The sequence below is a fragment of the Mastomys coucha genome, unplaced genomic scaffold, assembly GCF_008632895.1.
Source record: "Mastomys coucha isolate ucsf_1 unplaced genomic scaffold, UCSF_Mcou_1 pScaffold7, whole genome shotgun sequence".
Taxonomy (NCBI): domain Eukaryota; kingdom Metazoa; phylum Chordata; class Mammalia; order Rodentia; family Muridae; genus Mastomys; species Mastomys coucha.
Window position 1 is genome coordinate 68032243 of NW_022196913.1, and position 22010 is coordinate 68054252.

At 44.8% G+C, this 22010-nt stretch overlaps 1 protein-coding gene across 11 annotated transcripts in view; it reads left to right on the forward strand.

The window, feature by feature from the left end:
• Positions 1-22010, forward strand: part of Aopep (aminopeptidase O (putative)) — a 322390-nt gene that overhangs the window by 247018 nt on the left and 53362 nt on the right. For 9 of the 11 annotated variants that reach the window (XR_004114970.1, XM_031358308.1, XM_031358307.1 and 6 more), the window contains 2 exons: positions 12104-12172; positions 12272-12346. Coding sequence is in view for 10 of the 11 variants with exons in the window: in XM_031358308.1 (XP_031214168.1) it covers positions 12104-12172; positions 12272-12346 (144 nt within the window). In the remaining variant the exon portion in view is untranslated. Of the gene's footprint in view, positions 1-12103; positions 12173-12271; positions 12347-17289; positions 18346-22010 lie in introns of those variants that run through there. The other 2 variants (XM_031358309.1, XM_031358312.1) reach the window with 2 other exon arrangements.

Consider the following 22010-nt stretch of genomic DNA (forward strand, 5'->3'; position numbering starts at 1 on the left):
CAGCTAAAGCACTGGAAGGATGCTGTCTGTATCCTCAGCTAAAGCACTGGAAGGATGCTGTCTGTATCCTCAGCTAAAGCCCTGAAGGATGCTGTCTGTATCCTCCTGGTGAGTCCCCATCTCAAGGCCCTGGCTTCTGCCCTCTGTACTTGAGACCAAGCAGTAAAGGAGCACAGGTGGTGGGCAGCCAACAAGTGCGTCACAAGTCAGGGTGGGTCAGCGACTGTCCCATCTCCGAAGTCCAAAATGTTTATAAAAGTGCAGATCTCTTGCCACATGCCTCTGATGAAGGCTGATGCTCCCTAATGAGAGCTTAGGTCATTCAGCAGAGGCCCTGTCCTTCCAGGTGGATCCTCTGCCTGGACCTTTGTAGACAGATTCGTCCTACCTATGGTCCTGCTGAGCCGTAGCTGCCTTTGTCACAGTGTTATGACACGTAAAATGCAAGGTACGCCACTCTGATGAATGAACAGTCATGCAGCTGGGTGAAGGGGCCAACAGTGTCTCCTTCGAGTTTCTGGTTTCACAACCCACTTCATTGTGAGGCCCTGCTAAGCCGTACTGATATCGTGTTGGACTCCGAATGCAGTTCAGATGCTGAGTGTCGCTCTGGAGCCATCTTGGTGACCACTGAGCAGTGTGACACTGAGTGGCACCCATCTTGCCTTGTCTGATATCTCACTGCTTCTGTACCCTGAGTGGAGAGCCCATGTCACCACACTGGTCCTTGCATCATAGGCGTACCTGGTCACCTCTGAGGGAAGTGCCTTTCTCTCCCTGGGATGTGAGCTGTGCTAGATCTGAGACCAAGCATGGTGGTTTGGGGATTTTACCTACCTTCCTGCATGATGTTCTATACAGCCTGTCAAGAAATGCTGTTTCTGCTTGCCTTTTCTCCCACACTGGAAATCATCCTTAGGAGAGATGATTGAAAGAAACCTCAGGCAACCACCAGGTTACAGAGGTCACAGGGCCTGTGTACTGTGTGCCAATGACTAAGGAAGAAAGGTGCAGACACTGACCTGTCTGACCAGCAAGAGATGAGAAGGCCATACCAGGCTTGTTAGTTTCAAATTTTCTCTAGATCAGAAACCACTACAGGCTCAGTTTCCCTCTTCATTGAGAGATATAAAAGCAAAATGTTCCTTCATGCCTACTATGTAGATATCCTTGAGGAGGAGGCCCAGTGAGGTTGCTGTCTAAAACACCATCCTCTAGAAGAAGCCTCCTTTAATCTGACTTTTAGTCTAAGCAGAGTACACTGAGCCAGCCCCACTGCCATGTTTGTGAGAAGCTGCCGTACTCACAGCGCAGCACCAGGGTGGTCCTGAGGTCGAGAACGCTGAACATAGTTGGGGATGGGACGATTAAACCCAGACAGTTTCCTAAACTTATATTTTTAGTGCATTTATATATCTGTTACAAAGTGTGCTACATGCTAAAAATATTTTCCTTTGTAGGCCAGTAGAAATTACAGAGCACACTGAGGGAGCACAGGTAAGATAGTTGTGCGGGTACCATGAGCACCCTGGCCGTTATCAGCCTCAGCTTCACAGCATGACATCATTCGTGCCCCAAAGTTCACAACTCAGCTCTTCAACTTTGGCAACTTTATTGCCATAAAAACATAAAGGAGGGAGCGAAAATCAATACACAGGACTCAGGACTAGGAAGGAAGGGAGTGTGACTGGGAGTCACTGGTGACGATTCCTTCAGCTGTGCTGCGTGTTTCCTGAGATGTACAGCTGCTGTCTCCTGGACAAAAGCTTCATCTCTTTTCCTTGCCTGTGCCCTCTCCTCGTGGTGCTTTCATGTCTGCTCTGAGCCACCAACCACACATGTGCTTCCCTCAAGGTTCTGTGCTTGTGTTTATTATGGAGTTACAAGATTTATTATTCTCCAGAGTTCTCAGTGCCCCCTTCTCAAAATGTGTCGTCGTCGTCGTCGTCGTCGTCGTCGTCGTCGTCGTCGTCGTCGTCGTCGTCGTTGTGCACTTTTGTAGTTGTTTTTTTGGTTTGGTTTTTGTGGGGTTTTTGGTCACTGATTTTGTAGTTAGGGATATCTACCTGAGTTTCAGAGTTTTACATAAATCTTTTAAGAAACTATGGCAAACACAAGACTATGTAAGTTGTTTAACTATCTGCATGTAGTTTTTAAATCTCTAGTGTGTGAATCTTTTCTTTGTCACTTTTCAACTTATTTTTTAAGACTTTTAAAAAAAATCATTTGTCTCTGTGCATGAATGCCACTTGTGTACATAAGTAAAAAGACCAGAGTGCATATCTGAGCCCCTAGAGCCAGAGTTCCAAGAGGTTGTGAGCTCTGGGTATGGATCCCCTGGAAGGACAGACAGCATTCTGCTTGCATAACCTCCTTTCTAGCCCCTCCATTGACTTTTCAGTCAGTTTCTTACTAGCCTTGGACTGGCTACACTAGACTGCCTAGCAAGACCCTGGGGTTTTCCTATCTTGGCCTCCCAGTTCTGAAATCTTGATTTCGTTGTTTTTTGTTTGTTTGTTTGTTTGTTTGTTTGTTTTTGCCAGGGGTGGGGGGGGGAGGCTTGTTTTGTTCTGTCTTGTTAATGAGTTCATTAGACCCAAATTCAGGTCCTCATGTTTTTAAACAAAGAGTTTTACCCATCGAGCCTTCTTTTCCAGCCCTGAGAACTGTATTTTTTTTTAAATGTAATTTAATTCTTTCCTCTGTCTCATTTTGTATATTAGAAAATCCAAGATGAACGCAGCTGTTTCATGGAAGAGACTCTGTTAGGAGCATTGTACATGACACTGATGTATGTCCACTCAGAAGTCTGGAAGGTCAACATTGTTGTGCCCATTTTATAGACTATAGACGAGGCAACTAATGAGTCCATCTAACGTGGAAGCCCCTGTTAATTAGTGTTTTGGGTTTGTGACATTTCCACAGCTAAGACTTAATTGTGCTGATACATTCAAAGGAGTGTCAACATGCCACTATATGGTCATTTTTGTTTGTTTTGATACAGTATTGCTATGCATCCTAGGGTGGCCTTGGGCTCTTGATCCTCGTGACTCCATGTTACAAATGCTGAGATTACAGGTGTGACCGTGTCTGACTTTGTTTTCCATATTCCTGTAACAAGAGATGGCCTATTGTTTTGTATGAGAAGGGCTACTAGTAGGATTATTGATTCTCCTTTGTAATAAGGGAGACCTGCTTCCTCTTGTCTTCACTTGTCATTGGAAGGGACAGGTGCTTGTTTGCTGTAGCTCAGATGGGCCACATCTCTCCAGGCTCCATCCAAGGACACTGAGTTCCTGTGGTTGTCAGGTCAGGCTCTTCTATCATGATGTCACAACCCAGTTATTTTTGAGACCTTTGAAAGTTTACTTTGGTTCAAAATACCAGACAGCTTTTGTCTCCAGGAAAAAGGTGGGGGTGGGGACAGTGGAAGGATTAAAGATTACTGTTGTGCCTGCTTCATGCACTGTCACTTCACCCTCAGGGAAGTATGTTTTTCTCACAGGCTCAGGGAGGTTTGAGAGGCCAGGACAGGGTACCTTGTTCTCAGTTCTCAGGGGCGCCTTCCCCATTACAGCTAGATGTTGACCCAAGACAGTGAGGCCAGATTCGCAGGACACCACAGAAAAACAGAGACAGCTAGTTGGCCTGTTTTCTGGTGACCTTGAACCTCAGACAGCAAGGCAAGGAAGATAAGAAGCAAAAGTAAAGCAAACCACAGCGGTTGTATAATAAGTTAAAACCCACAACTAGGAAAGCAGTCAGGACAAAGTGGAGCTTGGTGACTGGTTATTCACCTAGGATGCGTGAGACCTTGGATTCTGTGGGCAACTCAGAGAAGTGGGAGGGTCCTAGGAGACTGTTAGCCTTACCATCTGAGGCATATAGTAGAAGCATAAATTGTCTGATGGCTCTCGCACTTGGGCTCTTAGGGGTATCCATGATGCAAAGCTTTAATGCCCTGTAGAGCTTTTTCTTGCCTGTCTGACTGCTGAGCACAAAGCTATGTTGTGTGTCGAGTGGCTGGGTTGATCCCTTCAAGAGACAAGTTATGTTTGGTATCTAAAGAACAATGAGGGTGTGCTGCTTGGCTGGTCAGTGTAGGATCAAGTTCACATTCCCCAGCACCCACTCCCCCACCTCCACACACAGTGGGTGGAAGTAGAGGGAGGAAGGGCAGGTCCTTTTTTACCCTGGGGAGATGGGAGCTCTGGCTTTCCTAATATGGACACAGCTGGGCCTGGGGAGCATTAAACATTGATTTCATCCACTGCTGGAGGAGTGTCCCAGGAAGAAGAAATGGATTAATAACCAATCAGCACAGGCCCTTCCCCTTGTTTCCCCAGGCACCTCCTTCTATGGAGCTAAGTGTTTGGTGAACAAACACCCTGGAAACTGGCTTTCTGTCATAATTATTTGTATTAGAGTCAGCAACCCTCCAAGGTAGTAGACTTTACTTTCCTCTGTGTGTGAGGGAGAGGTTTTTATGATACTTGTTAATAGAGATGATTCAGGTGCAGTCTTCTATTTGCAAATTGCAACTTATTTAAGTTTTAAAGGCCTGATGACCAGCAATCTCTCTGAGTGGGTAATTTTTATAAAAGAATAGATTTTTCTGGGGCCATAGACTTCTTATACAGCTCCTCCTTCAGAGGCACATGGGGCAGCGGCACAGCCATGCGCACACACATTTCTGCACACTATACCATACCATGCCTTATCCCACCCCAGGAAATGAAGGAAAAGTACCCACATGTACTGTTGGCTTTCAGCTAGTAAAGTACCATCAGACTATATATGTGTGTCTCTGCCTTTGGGGAGATGTTTGTCATTAGTTCTCCCAGAACATAGCATGTGCACATGCATGCGTGAGGGGGGGTGTGTGTGTGTGTGTGTATGTGTGTATGTGTGTATGTTTTCTAATCAAGATAACCCATTTGGTCAGAGCATGCTGCCCACAACTTAAGAAAGTCAGCCAGCATGGCTACTCTTGAATGGAGCAATCGCTTTGTACATAGCAAAGGGTCTTTCCACTGGCATAGGCCTCCTCCCTGATCCTAGGCTAGCTCTGTAATCAGAACATGGGAAGTGCTGCCTTCTGTGGGCAGTGCTATAGGTCCACACTAAACCAGCCCCCCTGAAGACACATGTTAAGGTCTTTGTGCAGAACTGTATTAACCATGAATCTCAAAATGACTCCTTGCTTCTTCATGGGAGGGCCATTGGAATCTTGTGTTGCTTAAGTCTTTTTGTGGGTTTGCTTAATTCATGTCCTTAGTTTATTCCTAAATACAAGCAATGGGAAATGCTCCCTGTGTTAGCCCAAAAGCCCATCCTCTTCATCATTATGTCTCCCTTTTTTCTGCCCATGGGAACTTGTTGCCATAGAGCACATCACCCTCTGTGTTATTGTCCTTCAAAGTTAGATGCCTCCCAAACATCTATAATATTTTTTGGTTGCTGTTCCATATAGGATGTCATTAAAACCACCCAAATCAGTGGTTCTGATTTGGCACATTGGGATTACTGAAAAAGGTGATTCTGAGGCATAAAATCATAGTGGGTCCCAAATGCTGAGATTCGTAACACCCCTACCCCAACACCTGTCACATCAACACACCCTTCACACCACAACACACCACATACTCACACTGACACATACACACACACTCACATACACACCCATATACACATATATGCACACTCACATACACACACACATGCGTACATACACGCACATACATATTGTGAGATACACATACACACACACACACACACACACACACACACACTGTGATTCTCAAAGAGCATTTAGAGGTAGGAAGTACAGATGGAAAGCCCCTGTATGTAATTTTGTATTTTACCTAGGACCACCCTTTAAGGTTATGGTGTCTAGGAGTAAATGTCAAAGTCACATGAAGAATTACAGTCAGGGGCTAGGGAGATGGCACACTCAATAAAATGCCTGCCATGTAAGTGTGATGACCTGAATTTGATCCATAGAGCAGGTATAAGAAAGACCAGCACTGGGGAGGCAAGGCAGGCAGACAGTAGCCACCTTGTCAAGCTTCAGCCCAACGAGAGACCCTGTCTCAAAAACTAAAGTGAACAGCTCTCAAGAAACAGCACCTGGAGCCGGGCAGTGGTGGCACAAGACTTTAATCCCAGTACTTGGAAGGCAGAGGCAGGTGGACTTCTGAGTTCGAGGCCTGCCTGGTCTAAAGAGTGAGTTCCAGGACAGACAGTGCTATAAAGAGAAACCCTGTCTTGAAAAACCAAACCAAAAAAAAAAAAAGAAAAAAGAAAAAAGAAACAGCACCTGGGGTTGACTTCTCTACGTTGATGTGCACACATGTATGCACATCTGCACACACACACTCATACACTAAAAAACTACAGCCACTGTGTGGCTGTTCCCTTAATTCTAATCAGAACTTAAGGGCCAGGCTATATGAACAGAAAAAGGCACTTCACTAAAAATATACTGGAATTACCCAAGACCCAGTGTCTCCATTCTTAAGCTGTGACCCCAAGAGCACAGGTAGAGTGGCTTAGGTGTCCACAGCTCTGTAAACCGCTTCTGTTGATACTGAACTGTTCTGGTTTTCTGTCAGTTGCAAGGTTCTTGTGATCTCTGATAGCTGCTGCTTCAGAGCACCTCTCCTCTAGCCTTGATACCATTAAGCTAGTCAACATTTTCTCCCTCTTTTCCTCTTTCTCTCTTTCTTCCTTCCTTCCTTCCTTCCTTCCTTCGTCTGTCTGTCTGTCTGTCTGTCTGTCTTCTTCCTCCTCCTCCTCCTACTCTTTCTTCTTGAATGGATGAGTGCTGTGCTGCATGTACACCTGCATGCCAGAAGAGGGCATCAGATCCCTTTATAGATGGTTGTAAACAACCATGTGGGTGCTGGGAATTGAACTCAGAACCTCTAGAAGAGTAGTCAGTGTTCTTAACCACTGACTTATCTCTCCATTTTTATGACACCTGTGTGGTACATATGCAGTATTATCTTTACCATTGTTGTTTCCTAATATTTTCTTTGAACTTCATAAAGAACATAACTATATAGCTTTAGCATTCACATGTAACTTCCAAGTGTTCTGTTAATGGAGAGAAATGCTGGAAACATGACATTTTCCAGCTCACCAAGGAGAAATTCAAATTAAAATGGAAAAAAGTAAAACCTAATACTTATATTTATTCAGACCTCTCCTGCTCAAAATGGAGTTAAGGCAGTTAGCAAAACAGAATGGCAGAACTTAGCAGGAAGATGGGTGAGGAGCATAGTTAATATCCAGCCAACTGAGGTCCCTGAGGTGCCTGTCCTGGCTAAGGAGGACCCCAAAACTGCACGTTTTCAGGAAGGTGAAGCATAGTGATGAAAAGAATGAAAAGAAACGAGGTGCCTTCATCTGAGGGAAGAAATGGCCTCATCCCGTTCAGCACAGTAATGGATTTATGGGGCCTTTTCTCTTGCTGCCCCTCCATAAAGGTCGATGGCATCTCAGAAGATCTACATGGTAAGACGGCGTGTCTAGAACACAGGAAAATGAAGTCCAGGGCCAACTTTATAGAGGTCTGACTGAACCCAAGCATGAGCTCAATCACATCCCCCCCACCCCGGGAGGAATTTAATCATCAATAGTCGGGGATCTGGGAAATGTGTGTGTGCCTGCTGTGGGTGTGATTTTTTTTGTTTTTGTTTTTGTTTTTTGTTAGCACAGCACCATTAGTTACCCTTCCTTAGCTCATTAGCAAGGATCATGAGCTCACAGCAAAGAGCACAGTCCAGCAGTGGAGTCCTTGGTTAAGGTGCATAATGCCGAGACTCAGTCCAGGGGGAAAAGGAGACATCAGCGTCTTACACACTGTCCACTGGGTGGGGTTCTGCATAGCATTCTGGGTAACACTGATGAGGTCAGAGCAGCACTTACAAACAGGAAAACATAAATCTGGGCAGGGAGCTAAACCTGTAGTGGGCTGTCCGGTGAGATCCACACTTCTCTCCTGAAAATTATGCTGCAGTGTTATACCCACCCAACAGGGATAAAATCTCCCTCAGAAAGAAACTAGGGCCTTCATCATAGCACCAATGAAGCAGACGATATCAGTATGCATTCTTCTCAACTCAGAGAAAACAAGGCGTAAGGTGGGTTACACTCAGTCAAAATTTAAAGCTGTAACCTTCAGTCAGTTTCAATCCTGGCTTGCTCCTGTTGCTTCATCAATAGGTAATTGTATCTGCAGACCCTGCAGACAGCCGCTGTCCTGCTGTTTTGTTTTGTTTTGTTGCTCAGACTGTCCTGGAGCTCACAAACCTGCCACAGTCTCTCTAGTGCTGATATTCTAAGTCTGGTATAGGTTAGTAACAGAGCCCTTAGACCCTTTGCGAGCCAAAGCCCTTGGCTGCTCTCTACAGATGGCTCTCCCTTGGCTTTGCCCAGGGGGGCATAATTTGCTGTCTGTTGGAATAATTAAAGGGCTCCCTATGTTTGCCCTACAGGGCTTCCTGTGGACTCTCCTCATTCCTCTGTATTATGCTTCATTCACCAAATAGAAGCAGGAAGAGAGCACACAGCCTATCAGTAGAGATTGGCATCAGGACCCTTCTCCTGTGAGAGGAGTAACTTCCTCTTCCACTAAAGGAAGATTGAAAAAGAAAACCAAAAAATACTTTCTCTGTGAAAATACTCTCCACTTTCTGTATTTAGCAGGGCTTTTGTTTAAAAGCAATGGCATTTCCTTAGGCTCTGAAATTGTCTTTGACTGTTACCAACAGCTGTGACAAAAAGTTTCTTAGAAAAACTTCCTTTGCAAACATGCCTGTCAACTAGCTGAGGCATTTAAAAAGATATAATTCAAACATAAAACAGTCCATTTTTAAAGGATATCTTCAAAGTACTTTTGTCACTCTAGAAGATGCTAGACTTTCCATCCCTGACTGCCATGACTATCCATCCCTGACTGCCATTTTCAATGTGTTTAAAGGTTTCTCTACAGTCTACTGACATTTGCGTCAACTCATAAGCAAGAAGAGATTTAAGTAAACACCAGAGAAATGTATTCAGGTTGCGTTGAACAATAAGAACATTAATTTTTCTAGTGTTACACCCTTCATTCTGGGTTAAATTCAGCCCCCAGCACCAAGATGTAATTTGAATTACTGGTATATAGGGACCTTTCATTTTCAATTTTTATTTTTTAAGTCATTTTAGAAATGTGTCCCTCTTTTTTTTTCTTCAAATGTAAAATTCTATGCTTTTTTTTACAAATGGTGATATTCCAGCAGTTAAAGAAAGTGGAGTTAATTAGAGACATAATCATTGTAAGATTAAACTACCCTTGAACTGGGTACTCTGTGTTACTCTGTCCCTGTCTAGTTGTATTTACTTTAAATAAAATTTTATTACATTTATTTATTTATTTACTAATTTTTTTTTATTACTATATGAGTGTGTGCCAGACAGGTGCCATGGGAGGAGTGTATAGTCAGTTCTCTCTTTCCACCATGTGGACCCTGGGGATTGAACTAAGGTCATCAGGCTTGGAAGCAGGTGCTTTGACCCACTGAGCTCTCTCTCCAGCTCCCCTTCACTGTTAAGACATTGACTATCTGTTGTGTGTTAGGCCGTGTTTTAATGACTAGCCAAAAATCAAGAAAAAACAAAAACAAAAACAGGATAGTGCCATTCCAGGAGCTTAAAGTGTTGCCAGGGAAATAGACATTAAATGGACAGTTAATAATAAAAATAAATAACAAAGATGACTTAGTAGGTTGAAGGTGATTGCTGCAAAGCTGATAAACTTTATCTCATATCCCATGAGGTAGGAGATACCCGACTTGCACATTGTCCTCTGCCTCTACACACATGACATGGCATGTACACACACACACACACACACACACACACACTTCCCCCCACATACATACCCACATAGTAAATTAAAAACAAAAAGTCATAAAAATTGTGCCATACTGAGTGAGCCTAATATAAGATGAGGGTTTGATTTCAGTTTCTTAACACTGGCTCTTCAGATATAAAAAATGTAAAATGTAGCCAGGTGGTGGTGGTGGTGCACGCCTTTAGTTCCAGCACTTGGGAAGCAGAGGCAGGAGGATTTCTGAGTTCGAGGCCAGCATGGTCTACAGAGTGAGTTCTGGGGCAAGAGAAACCCTGTCTCGAAAAACAAAACAAAACTGTAAAATGTAAGTGCATTTTATAAGATATGCAATGGTAATGCTGAGTGTATGAGGAAGGGGTGTGAGATCTGTGCTTTCAAGATCGGAAATTTAGCCCTGCTGTAGTCATGAGGCCTCAGTGACAGAGCTGCAGGAGATGATGCAGGCAGGTGCTGTTAGAATCCTGGGAATATTGGACTTTGAGCTTGATAGTGAGGAGAAACCTTTCAGACAGGAGACTGCAGGTAGAAGCCAGAAACAGGCCATGTGTTTCCAGTAAAGCAAAGGGATGGGATTCCAATTTCCTTTGGAAAGACTCTCATGGCTTCTCTATGGAAGGGATTGTGGGACAAGGGAACACATTAGAGGACCATTGCGTCAAAGTCAGAGCTCTTGTGCACTCCCAGTCCTGGGGCAGGGATGAAAAGGGCTGTTTGGCGAGCGCCAGAGTTCTGGATTTTGGTTCCTAAGATATTACCAGCGGCTCCATGAGAGCTATGGATTCGAGAACAATTTCACATACACATGTGATTTGAGAGTACAACGAAATGAAAATTGTAGTACCAAGAAAAAGAAAGCCTTTAAATGCTCTAAATACTATCCAGCCATAACAGGTTCTTATAGGTGTCTGTATAAAACTTAATTTGCAATAGTTGTCTTTCTTACTATTATAAATTCTTTGCATTGAAGTGCTTATGTTAGTATTCCTAAGGGTGGTAAACACCCAAGGAGAAAAATAAATGATGAAAGGCAGTGTCAGCCAGGATGGATATATATTGATTCTGGAATTATGAACAACATGAAGCTTGAATCGTTCAAAGTTTTCTTTCTGTTAAAAATTAAGTAGATTTCTACATAATTTGGTGTTAATTTTTACCTGTTTATGTGTGTGTGCTTCCCTGCTTTCCAAAGCATTAAGTATTTCTATGCATTCCCCTTAAAGCAGGATAAAATTGGATGTGATGGTTATAAGACCGCTTAATATGTGTAAGATACTTAGCAAATGAACATGCATTTTTATACCTGGATATTGAAGTACAAAACTGACTGCATCTACTTACATTCTAGAGTTTTGTTGATTTTGTTTGGTTTGCATTTCTGGAAATACAAACACTGCTAAGAATCCTCTACTTGAGCAGGCCTGTTGTCTATTTTAGGACATAGCCATCTTTAGTGCCGGGCTGTGCTTGGGAATGGAGGGTACAATAAAGTTTTCCATTCTAATGTCTCATTAAGCAGCTCCTTTTTGTGTAAAGTACTCCATGGAGAAGTTGCTTCTATTTAAAGTCCGGAGTTTGATCTTGCCTTTGATCTAAACCTTTTGATCTTGAAAGAAGGATGGAGTAGCAATAAAGAGGGCCCCGACAGACTTTTTTTTTTTTTTTTAAAGAAATGTGATAAAGTTAGAGGGCAGCAGAGTCAGCCAGCCCCGGCCGAGCAGCCTCTCAGGCCTGGAAGGCACAGAGGGACGGAGGAGCATGGGGCGAGTTCATCTTTAGCTGTGGAACAGGAAACCACCACCCCCCCTCCCAGGGTCATGGTGACGCCTGAACACGGACTACCTAGGTCACCTGCCACCTTGGTGGTGCTGGCAGAAAAGTTACTTTCCCTTGGAATCCCAGGCTCAAGGTCCCTCCATCCCTTAACCTAAGCCTCTGACTAGACCCTGGGGCATGTTGTGTTCGTCGTGGGTGGGTGGATGGGTGGGTGGGTGGGTGTGTCGGTGGGGCGAGGCGCGTCGGGGCGCATGTCCGGGCAGAGGGTGATTTCCGAGAACAATAACAGCCAGGACGTGGGCGCCTACACCTTTAAGGCAGGCCCCGCCCCGCCCGCGCCCGCCGGCCCGCCTGCTCCGCCCGCCCGCCCCCGCCGAGGTGTCGCGCTTGTGGCGCTGGGCTCCGTGAACTTGACTCGTTCTCCCACAGGCGCTGCAGGACGAGCGCAAGGCCGAGGACGGCTCGCCCAGTAGGCTGGCACGGCAAGTAGGCTCCGAGGTGAGTGCGGCGGGCAGAGGTGGCAGCAGCACTGGCTGCCCAGGTGAGGCGGGCACCGTACCTCGGCCTGCTTGAAATGCTCTTGGGTTTTGACTTCAGGTGGTGAAATGGATTCGAGTGAACCGCAGACCCCGAAAACGCAAACGAGGGAAGCAAGAAGCCGCCTTTGAAAAGGTAGGAGGCCCTGGAGGGTGCTGCTGGGAGGAGCTCCTGTGTGCTGCCTCGTGCCCAAGATCCATTCTCCGCTACTGGAATAGCGTTTGGGGAGTTTGTGCTTTCCAGCAAGAAAGCTTTACCTGTGTGGGAAATGGATAAACAGTGGTGTCCACCTTGACCGGGATGGGGGCCTGTCATGTGCTCCTTACACTGCGGGGGTGCCCCCAGAAACGAAAGCTTCCAGGCAGACCCCCAACAGGCAGGCATCAGCACATGGGCCCACACAGCCAAACCCCTATCAGGAATCCTGCGGTAACTGGTGACCGGCCGTCTGAGAAGTGGGCAACTTCAGACACGCCAGGACCAATTTTCCTCTTTGCTCAGCATTTTTCCTCCTGAATTTGGATTTTTAATAGTTACTTTGTAGACCTTGCTCACTGCTTCCCGTTGTGAATGCATGGGGTTGAAACTTGTGATATTTTGAAATCAGGTGACTAGCCCATTAGCCCCTTAGCCCCTTTTCTTACTTACTGAAAAGGGGACAAATGTTAATGGCGTGTTTTGGTTTTGTCAATTTTGCTTAAATATACTTTTGCAGTTGGGCAGGCAGGGAGCGAGTTATAGCACTAAGGGACTAAAATAGCGGTGTGTTGTTCTGCCTCTGGGATAGATGATGATGAATCACTGGGCTCTGAAGCCAAATCCTTGCTGATAACTATGCTGCCAGCTCCTGTGTTGCCTTAGTATGGGCATCGGGCGTCTGAGAACGTGCACAGAGCTCACAGTAATGGTGATGTGGAGTTTCAGTATGCACTTGAGGGCACTCGGGGCCACTCAGAAGAGACCAGGCAAAAGAAGGCATATTGCCGCGGACATGCAAGGGGGCCAAATTATGTGAGAAGTGCTCCCTCCCAGCCTGGTAAAGAGCAAGCTGTGCATGTCAGCTACGTTGAACAATGATAAGAAAGCAACTCTTTTAAACAGATGGATTTGGAGCCATACCTTAGATGCTTTGGCAGGCTATGGTTGTTGTCCTCTCACAATTTAGGTGGCTTTAAAAGGTTTGTGACTGATGAATGAGACCATAAAATAGCTAAAGAATGAAAAGCTTGGTGTGCCTAGCACTTGAACAAATGTTTGTAGGTATAATTATTAAGCAAGAAATAAGATCAGCCACACATGGAAAAAGGAGGAGGCATTATCGAGTACTTGGTATTGCCACTACCAAATTCTGAAGCAGTGACTGTCTCTAAGAATTGGGGAGGTGAAAACAACTGAGGCCTCCACCTTCCAGTACAGCGGCAGCTATCCCCCCCCCACCAACCATCCCTTCATTGTGCCCCAATAGGCCTACTGGAAAAGCCAGCCGCCCCTGACTTTCTTCCTAGCCAATGTGGGTAGTGGTTTTAAAGAACTCGAAACTGAATCGGATGGCCTTCCTTTCTAGGAGTGCAAGGACATCTGGTGTGCCCAGAGACATGTGTTTGTGTGGGTGTCCCCACCTCTTTTTCCCAGGGCCAGCCCCAGTGAGCACTTTCCCTGTCACACCTGGGAGGAGTGTCTGACAAGTAAGGCAGGCACTGTGAAGGGCCAGGTGAGCAGTCAGATCTGTGACCCAAGGGCATTAGAGTGCCACCTGAAAGGTACAGGACCCAGGGGTTCACTGAGGTGAGTGTTCAACCCAAGTCTGGTCTAGGACTTGATCTTGTTGCTGGTCAGACCCGCAGTAGGTCACTCACTGTTGATTCTGATAAGTTGCTGAGCCTGGCTCATACCTTAATACCTAGCACTCAAGAGGCAAAGGCATGAGTTTAAGGCTCATCTAATCTACATAGTCCCAGGACAGCCAGAGCTAGGTAAAGAGATCTGTCTCAAAATAAAATAAAAAGGAAAACAAAATTCGAAATGACTGCTGGGCACGAGCAAGTTAACACATGGTCCTTCCTGCGCCCCACTGTGCATGTTTCTGTGTTCACTCATTTAGCAAGCCTGAAATAAGAGTACACATGTCAGGCGCATACGTTCTGGACCTAGCTGTCGTCTGCTCCTTTGTCTTTGTCCTTGCCCTCTCCCCTGATGACCAGCTGTCCTCCCTCATATCCTCCATTCCTCAAGTGTCCCCCACCTTCAGGCGCTCAGGAGTCAATGCAGATCAGACTAAACTAGACTGGACTAGGTGGATCTGGTCAAATGGTCTGTGTACTAGATCCGAGTGACTTTGGCTAAGTGGCCAGAACTAACGATGCTAGGACTGCCACATTTTCCTTCCATAGGCAGAGGCAGCTCTTACTGCCTGGAATAAAACAGAACTGTCTGGATAACCTGAGAAAGGAAAACAGCCATGGCAGCAGGCCAGGCTTGAAGCTGTGTGGAAAGAATGTCATTTTATGGGAAACATTTTGTTTTCCCCTTAAAGAAATCGTCTGGGCGCTAAATGGTGGGCATAGTCTGATGGAGCTTGAAATACTAGCTGAGAGTTTCAGCCAGAAAAGCAGTGCAGTCTGCTTGTGAGGTCTGAGCTGTGGAGAATCGAATGGAACAAGTAGAGTGACTGTGCCACTACACCCCGTGAGTGACTGGAGTGCTTTCCCGACTGCCTTTGCCTCATGTAGTCTCTCTCTCTCTCTCTCTCTCTCTCTCTCTCTCTCTCTCTCTCTCTCTCTCTCTCTCTCTCTCTCGCCATTCCTATTACCAGGGAGCCATCTTTAAGGACTTTATGTACCTTTCTGAAGGACCATCATTCTTCATTCTCCCATTGCGTCTCCTTGGGATGTCCCTTGACGTCCATTTCCGTGTTGTCCTAGCTCCCTATCTTTGCCATGTGTAACCAGATCGAGCCTCTGCCCTCTCTCCTGCTCCTGGAAGGTTTTCCACCTACTCTGATATTCTTCCTTTTTCTGTTATTTCAAATGCATGTTATTGAGTTTGAGTAAATTTGGCTACAAAAAAGAGAGAACATACATGGCATGCAGACTGCAGTCCTGGGCTAGCTCTGTGGGGTTGGTTACAGCTGTGATTCCAACAGTGAGAAGTGTGTGTGTGTGTGTGTGTGTGTGTGTGTGTGTGAACAGTAATAGCTTTTGCTACACGATCTATTATTGGCTTTGGAAGAACACATTAACTTTTAACTCAAAGGTAAACATAAATTGCCTATCACCATTATAGAGTAAGAACTATATTTTAAGGTATGTACATGTGAATAAAGTTTAGATAAGTTCATTATGCTAAGAACTAACATATATAACACAGTAGCACCTTATGAAGTGGGATATTTTAAAGACAATGCACTTGAAGTTTAAAGGAAGAAAATTTCTATTGTAAGATTCAAAAGAATCCGTCTTCTTAGTTACTGCACACTCCATAACTTAGAGAAACCCCCCCTTGCCATTTCCCTTTTAGCCTTTGTGTGCATGCTGAGATCAGAAGTATTCATAGGCTGGCTTTCCAGCCCCCCGGGTGACTCACCTACCATCCTCTGTGTCAGGTGTATCTGAAGCAAATGTCCAGAGGGAGGTGAACCAGCCTTTGTGAGTCATGATTGTCGCCGAGAGCCTACACTGTTGGCTCCTGCCACAATCTGGACAACAGAACTTTGGAGCTTACAGTTTGCTGAAACTCACAGTGCAGTCAGTGTCCAGGTTAAATATAAAAACTGAATGGGAGCGTGAGAGACATGGGCCCGAACTGTTTCATGGCCAACAGCGGCAAGTAGTCAGCTCTGTTGGTTCTCGCTCTGATAAAATGCTAAAGTTTGGAGCAATTTTATCTGGTTTTACAACACTTTTCTTATTACACACTTGACTCAGAGCCACACAAGCAGTGGTAATCTGTTGGGGTAATAATGCACGATGACTTTTAAGTCAGTGTGAACCCAGGGAGATCTGCATGTTGTCTACTCCTTTTGAAGTGCACTATGCACTTGCTGTGTGTGTGTGTGTGTGTGTGTGAGAGAGAGAGAGAGAGAGAGAGAGAGAGAGAGAGAGAGAGAGAGAGAGAGAGAAAGAGAAAGAGAGAGGGATAACGAACCCAGAATGTTAAAGGTTAGGTGGTTTATGTTTGAAATAATTTATCACAGTGTTTGTCCTTTGTGTCATAAGTCTTTTATATTCTGTTGTAATTCTGGAAACCAGTATTTAAGACTTTTGTTCTGTTTTGTTTTAAAGTTACTTAACTCTTTACTGGACTCCCAGCAGCCAGTGGCGGCTGATAGGCTTCATTACTTGTAGCCCTCGAGGCACAAGCCAGTAAAAGCAGCCCTTGAGAGCGGGGGAGCATGCAGTCAAGTACCCGTACTTACTGGTAGCCACTCCCTGCACCCAGCAACCTGGTGGGTTTGGGTGGCTGCCCTTATACCTGAGGCAAGGCTCCCCTGGAGTTTCCTAGGCTTGGTGCCCTTGACTCTTTTAAGAGTACTGTTGCTCTGTGAGAATCCATAACTAGTCCACACTTGCAGAGCGGTTTCGTACAATAGCTTCATTGATTCTTGATTTCCATAGAAAAGCTTTATGGGTTCTAATGACTTACCAGCTGCTCTTCACCTCCTCAGAGAGTGTCTTTGTGTCCTGTGCCTCGCCCTTGGAGAACGTATGTGAATGATAGATGCAGAGTAATTAACAAAAGTTGTTATGAAGCAACCAAGAAAAGAGAGGGGGTGGGGAGGGAGAGAGGGGGTGTCTGTATGCAGTTCACTATTGCTGAGATGCGAAGGTAATCCAGTGTACCTGCACCTTGTTTCTGCACCTCTTCCTGCCTTTGTGTTTATGATAAATCCTTAACAAATACAATATTGAACATTCTATATCCAGGTCTCATGTCGGATCAAATCATACAAGATCTTGACATCTTTTGCTTTCTTTAAGCTGGACCAAGAGAAAATTGCTGATAAAATATATTTTTGTAGCCTCAGGAAGACAATCTGGTTTGTGTAATGTTATACCATTAAATTTTCATCTGTTCCCTAGACTGATTCTTTGTAAGAGTCTACAACTTAAAACCAGAAGAGATTCTGACATCTCTGTGTGTCCTGAAATCCCTGCCAGCTTTTAAACTGGTCTAACAGGAAAAATCAAGCCGATGACCTGCTGACCTCAGCACTTACTCCTAACAACAGTCACCCGCTCGTCCCCACACACCTCCTCACAGACTCTCTGAGTGGAACCATTAACGAACGCACCCATAGCAGACACTTGCCGTGTGTCAAGCCTGGTTCTGAGTGATTTACGTGCAGCAACTGATGTGAATGTCCCACTGAAGCCAGCCACAACCAGCAGCCCCACACAAAGACAGTGCAGATGGCATCGGACACTCTGTGTAAGTTGGTGCAATAGTAGCTAGTCAAATAACTGCTACAAAAATAATGCTTTGGGCAGTATCTTAAAATTCCTCTTAGTCCTCAGCCACCAGCACAAAGCGCGCATCGCTGAGAAAATCTCCACCAGCGTGTATTCTGAAAACACTTGAAAGTGTGCAGATAATTACACTTGTGTTGATTTCAGTGTGTTTGATGCCAGCCACCACCAGTTCTTCCCCACATCGAAAGATGAAAGCTATTTTCATATAAAACATAAGAGTGGAAAAGGGAGGTGGGAGAACATTCTTGTGGCTTTTTAGTTACTTTTATAGGCAGTGTTAATTTCATTCCTGTGACAGAATGCTTTCCTTGGCACTCACGCTCATCTTAGGCATTTTAATGAGCTGCTGTTTTGTGCCTGTGCTCATATGGCACTAATAAGATGTGTTATTTTTAGCAGCACCTACTGGTGTCACCTTGGGTTAGGACCTGTCATTGTTTCCATTAATTATGTGTTACAGGAGGCGGACACTTGAGTGTATTCGGCCTACACGTCAGCCAATTTGTTTCTGATATATATTCAACCTTGAGAGCCCCGCACTCAGAGAGGACCACATGTGGCCTCACAAGTATTTGTGGCATTGATTAGATGATGAAGCTCACAAGTGGTATTTACTTTTGCAATCCTCTGTGATGCTGCAATTAAAAAAAAATACAAAAAAAAAAAAGCCAAAACAAAACAAAACCTTTTATCATTTTGTTTAAGCTTGCTATTTATTTTGTTCTTTACTGGTTATCCATGAAAATATACCAGTCAAGATTCCCTGACTTTCCTGGAGACAATCTCTTTAGTGTCTTCTAGAAGCAGCATGTAGAGACAGGAGAACCTGAGGCTGGACCTTGGGTATGTTTTCCTCTGAGAACCCCTTTAGCACGCAGGCCACAGGCAGGTTTGTGAAAGTCCTACCTCAGTTTCATTTTCATATGAACTAGTGAGTTGGTTCTGTCTTTTTTTTTTTTTGTGGGATTTGGAGAAATGTCGGATTTGGCTCTCCGGGGTACTTTTTATAAACACCCTCCTTTCTTTCGTATCGATTGTGTGATGTGAGCAGGAAGGAAATTAGACACCGTTTCTGTTCCTTCACCCTTTATCATGTGGCTCGAAATGTCCTTTTACTTCCAAGTAAACGCGTCTGAATGGAGAACAAGCTGACTGTTTTTCCTGTAATTTCACGTTGCCCACGTGTGGGCATTGTCAGCAGGGGCAGTGGTGTGTACTGCCCTTCTAGGGCGTCCATGTGACCTCAGGACACTGGCACCCTCCTCACCTTCAAGGTCGCTCTCAGGCGGTAGCCCTTCCTTTCCGTATTTGGAAGCTGGTTCTGGTGTCTGCTCCTCAGGAAGAGTTATGGTGACAATAGTGAATCAATCGCGGCTGTGTGGTTGTAAGTTTGTCCTTAAACTTTACTGGCAGTTATTTATTTGGTCTTATTTCTTTTCTTCACAGTGACCTGGTGTTTGGTTGGTTTTTGTTTTCCTTTCTGGGTGTCTGGATTTCTATTTCTTTAAATTCCAAAATTCTTACTGTAAAAGTGGATTATTGTGGGTCATTTTCCATAGTTGCCACTTGGCCTTGAGTTTAATTTTTCTGGTTTGTAAGTTAAGAACATCAGTTTTTGACTTTTCAGTGAATAGACTTAAAACTGAATGACTTGATACATAACATGTTTTGAACCTGTTATTCTGATGTCCTTTCTTTGTGCTTAAGATGTTTGGAATGTAGAAACTGTTACAGGCAGACCTGAACTGACTGAGATACGGGCGGCTCTGGCTCTGTGTAGGGGAGGGAGAGGGCTCTGGGTGCCTGCCACTCAGGGAAGGCGGGGAGCAGGATGCTTTCTCAAGCCTCTCTGCTGGAAAACTCCATCTCCGTTTTGTTTTGCTCTCACAAAACCTTGAGTTTATATGTTCTCAGCATTACTTCACAGACTAATACACAGAGAAATTACCTGTTCTTCGATGATGAGAAACATAGAAAACTCAGGTCAGCTAGTTTACCCAGACAGTGTCTTGAATTTGTTATACAACAAGCCCTCTGTCAAAAACTGCTAGGAGATGCCAAGGAAACATGAGCTGTATGGGGAGGTATAAGGCAGAACATGGAATATGCAATAACTAACCAGGACCACAGCAGAGACCAAGGTTTCCGTCGTGCGGTGTGGTTTACCCAAGGACATCCCGCACTCCTGTTTCATGCCTGGACCTGTGTTTTGATGACACAACTTTTCGCACACACGGGCCGGAAGTTATGGTTGGAAATGGAGTAACTGAGTTAACTAAATCCATTTTAATACTTTTGCCTGGTTTGTAGACAGGGACAGGAATGGCTCTGATTGATTTGCATGTGAGCTGTGGTGGTCTTCTTCCTTGAGAACACTGTTCTTGTAATATATTCCCTCAGGTTTTGCAAGTAAGACTGAAGCCGATCACCTAGGTTCTGCCAACACTTAACAGTCAGGATGATCAAGAGATCCTAGGCCAGTGTGACCAAATTGTGTTTATTTAGACAACTTCATTTCATATCCATGACATACAAAACCCTGAGCAAGGAGTAGAGATTATAAGAAGCAATTGGAGAAAGCAGACCGGAAAACAAAGCTAACAAAGTCCCCGCCTCAGGTACAGGATGAGTGCAGTAGGTCTACAGTTGCTGTGGCTCTCCTCCAGGCTGACGACAGGACACCGATGCATTCAGTTCATTCACCTCTGGCTAGTCTGTAGAACTGAGGGGACTGTGACTTCTGTGGCCGACGTTCAGAGGGTCGCCCTGGACGAATAAAGTGTGAAATTAGCATCTGCCTCCTGCTCACAGCTCAGCCAGTGTAGGCCACACTGGGTGTGGGTGGTTCCCGTCTCCTCCGTCCGGCACACCCGCCTCTTCTTTTCACTGGTTGGGTTTCTGTTTTCTTCCCTTTAAGCATTTGGCTTCAAGACAAAGAAAGAAGTAAAATGTTTCAGTATTAGGGATGGTGATTTATAGTTCAAGAGTTTTCCCAACTTTCAGTCTTTTGTGAGTTTTTTGGATATTGTGTCCTGGCAGCGAGAGAGCATCCGATGTTCCCAGCACCACAGTTAAAATGGGATCTCTTTTATTTTTTAAAGTTTTGCTTGTTTGTTTTTAAGTTAGCTGCTCTTTGATGATACAGAGTGAATGGGCATGATGGGCCTGTGCGGCTGTCTCAGTGTCTCATGTATCCACAAATTGAAAGTGTTGACTACTCAGCCCTTGGACTCTACATAAACATATGGAAAAATTCCGATCTTTATGTATGTGAAAGGAGGAAAGCAAACTGAATTAGCTTGTACCAAGAAGCCACGTAGAATGTTAGAAAATGATAGAGATTTTATATATGTGTGTGTGTATGTGTGTATGTGTATGTATATGTATGTGTATGTATGTATGTGTGTGTATATACATATTTGCTTTTACTTTTCTTCTGTTTCTGTTCATGCGGTAGCAAGACTCAAGGCTTGCTGTGAATTTTCAGTTGCAGTTCCTACTGTGACTGTGTTGTCCAGGAAAAGACTGTACAGGGGAGGGGACCTTAATCTGGCGCCACAAGAAGGAATCTAGAAATAGCCATGCAGTGTGGTCTCTTGTTGCTGCCCTAACACTCATATTCGTGTTCAGTGTTGAAGGCGCAGCTCACATCTCTTCCTGACGTGGAAAGGAAGGTGCTGGCTGCCCCAGAGCCCACAGAGCCCAGCCCTGAGTCTTTTAATGACTATTGAGCTGGGTAGGTCTTACATGGCTAAAAATTCACAAGTGCAGGATTTTGCATTATAAGAAACTTGTATAACTGCATGACTGTCATGACCAACTTTGAGGGAGAGAGGAGCCCTGGTCTCAGGCAAGCCAGGCCAGTGCTTGCTGCTGGAGACCCACAGCCTAATTTCAGATATCTCTGTCATCTAGAGTTCTTGTGTCAGTTTCTGATCCATTCCTGTTCCTATTCCTATTTCTACACTTTCTGACTTCATAGCTTGCCTTTTCTAGAAACGCTATTGCAGTCGACTCATAGGCAGCTTAAGTGTATTCCCAAGTTCGGGGCTCTGCCGTCATTTCTGTGTCAGCAGTTTGTTCCTTCTGAGTTTGTTGTTTCTTTTTTGTTGCAGTGATACACCACAGCTGGACTTACCACATCTTGTTTATCCATTTACAAGTTGTCAGACATATTTGCTGTTTTTACGTTATGAATACTGCTTCGCTGAGCTGTCCTTGTGTAGGTGTTTTCTTTTCCTTGTGGGGAACTCTGGGCTAGAGCGGCTCTGCCCGCTGCAGGTGCTTGCCTAGGCGACTTCAGAAGTTTCTGTTTCACATCCCAGCAGCAG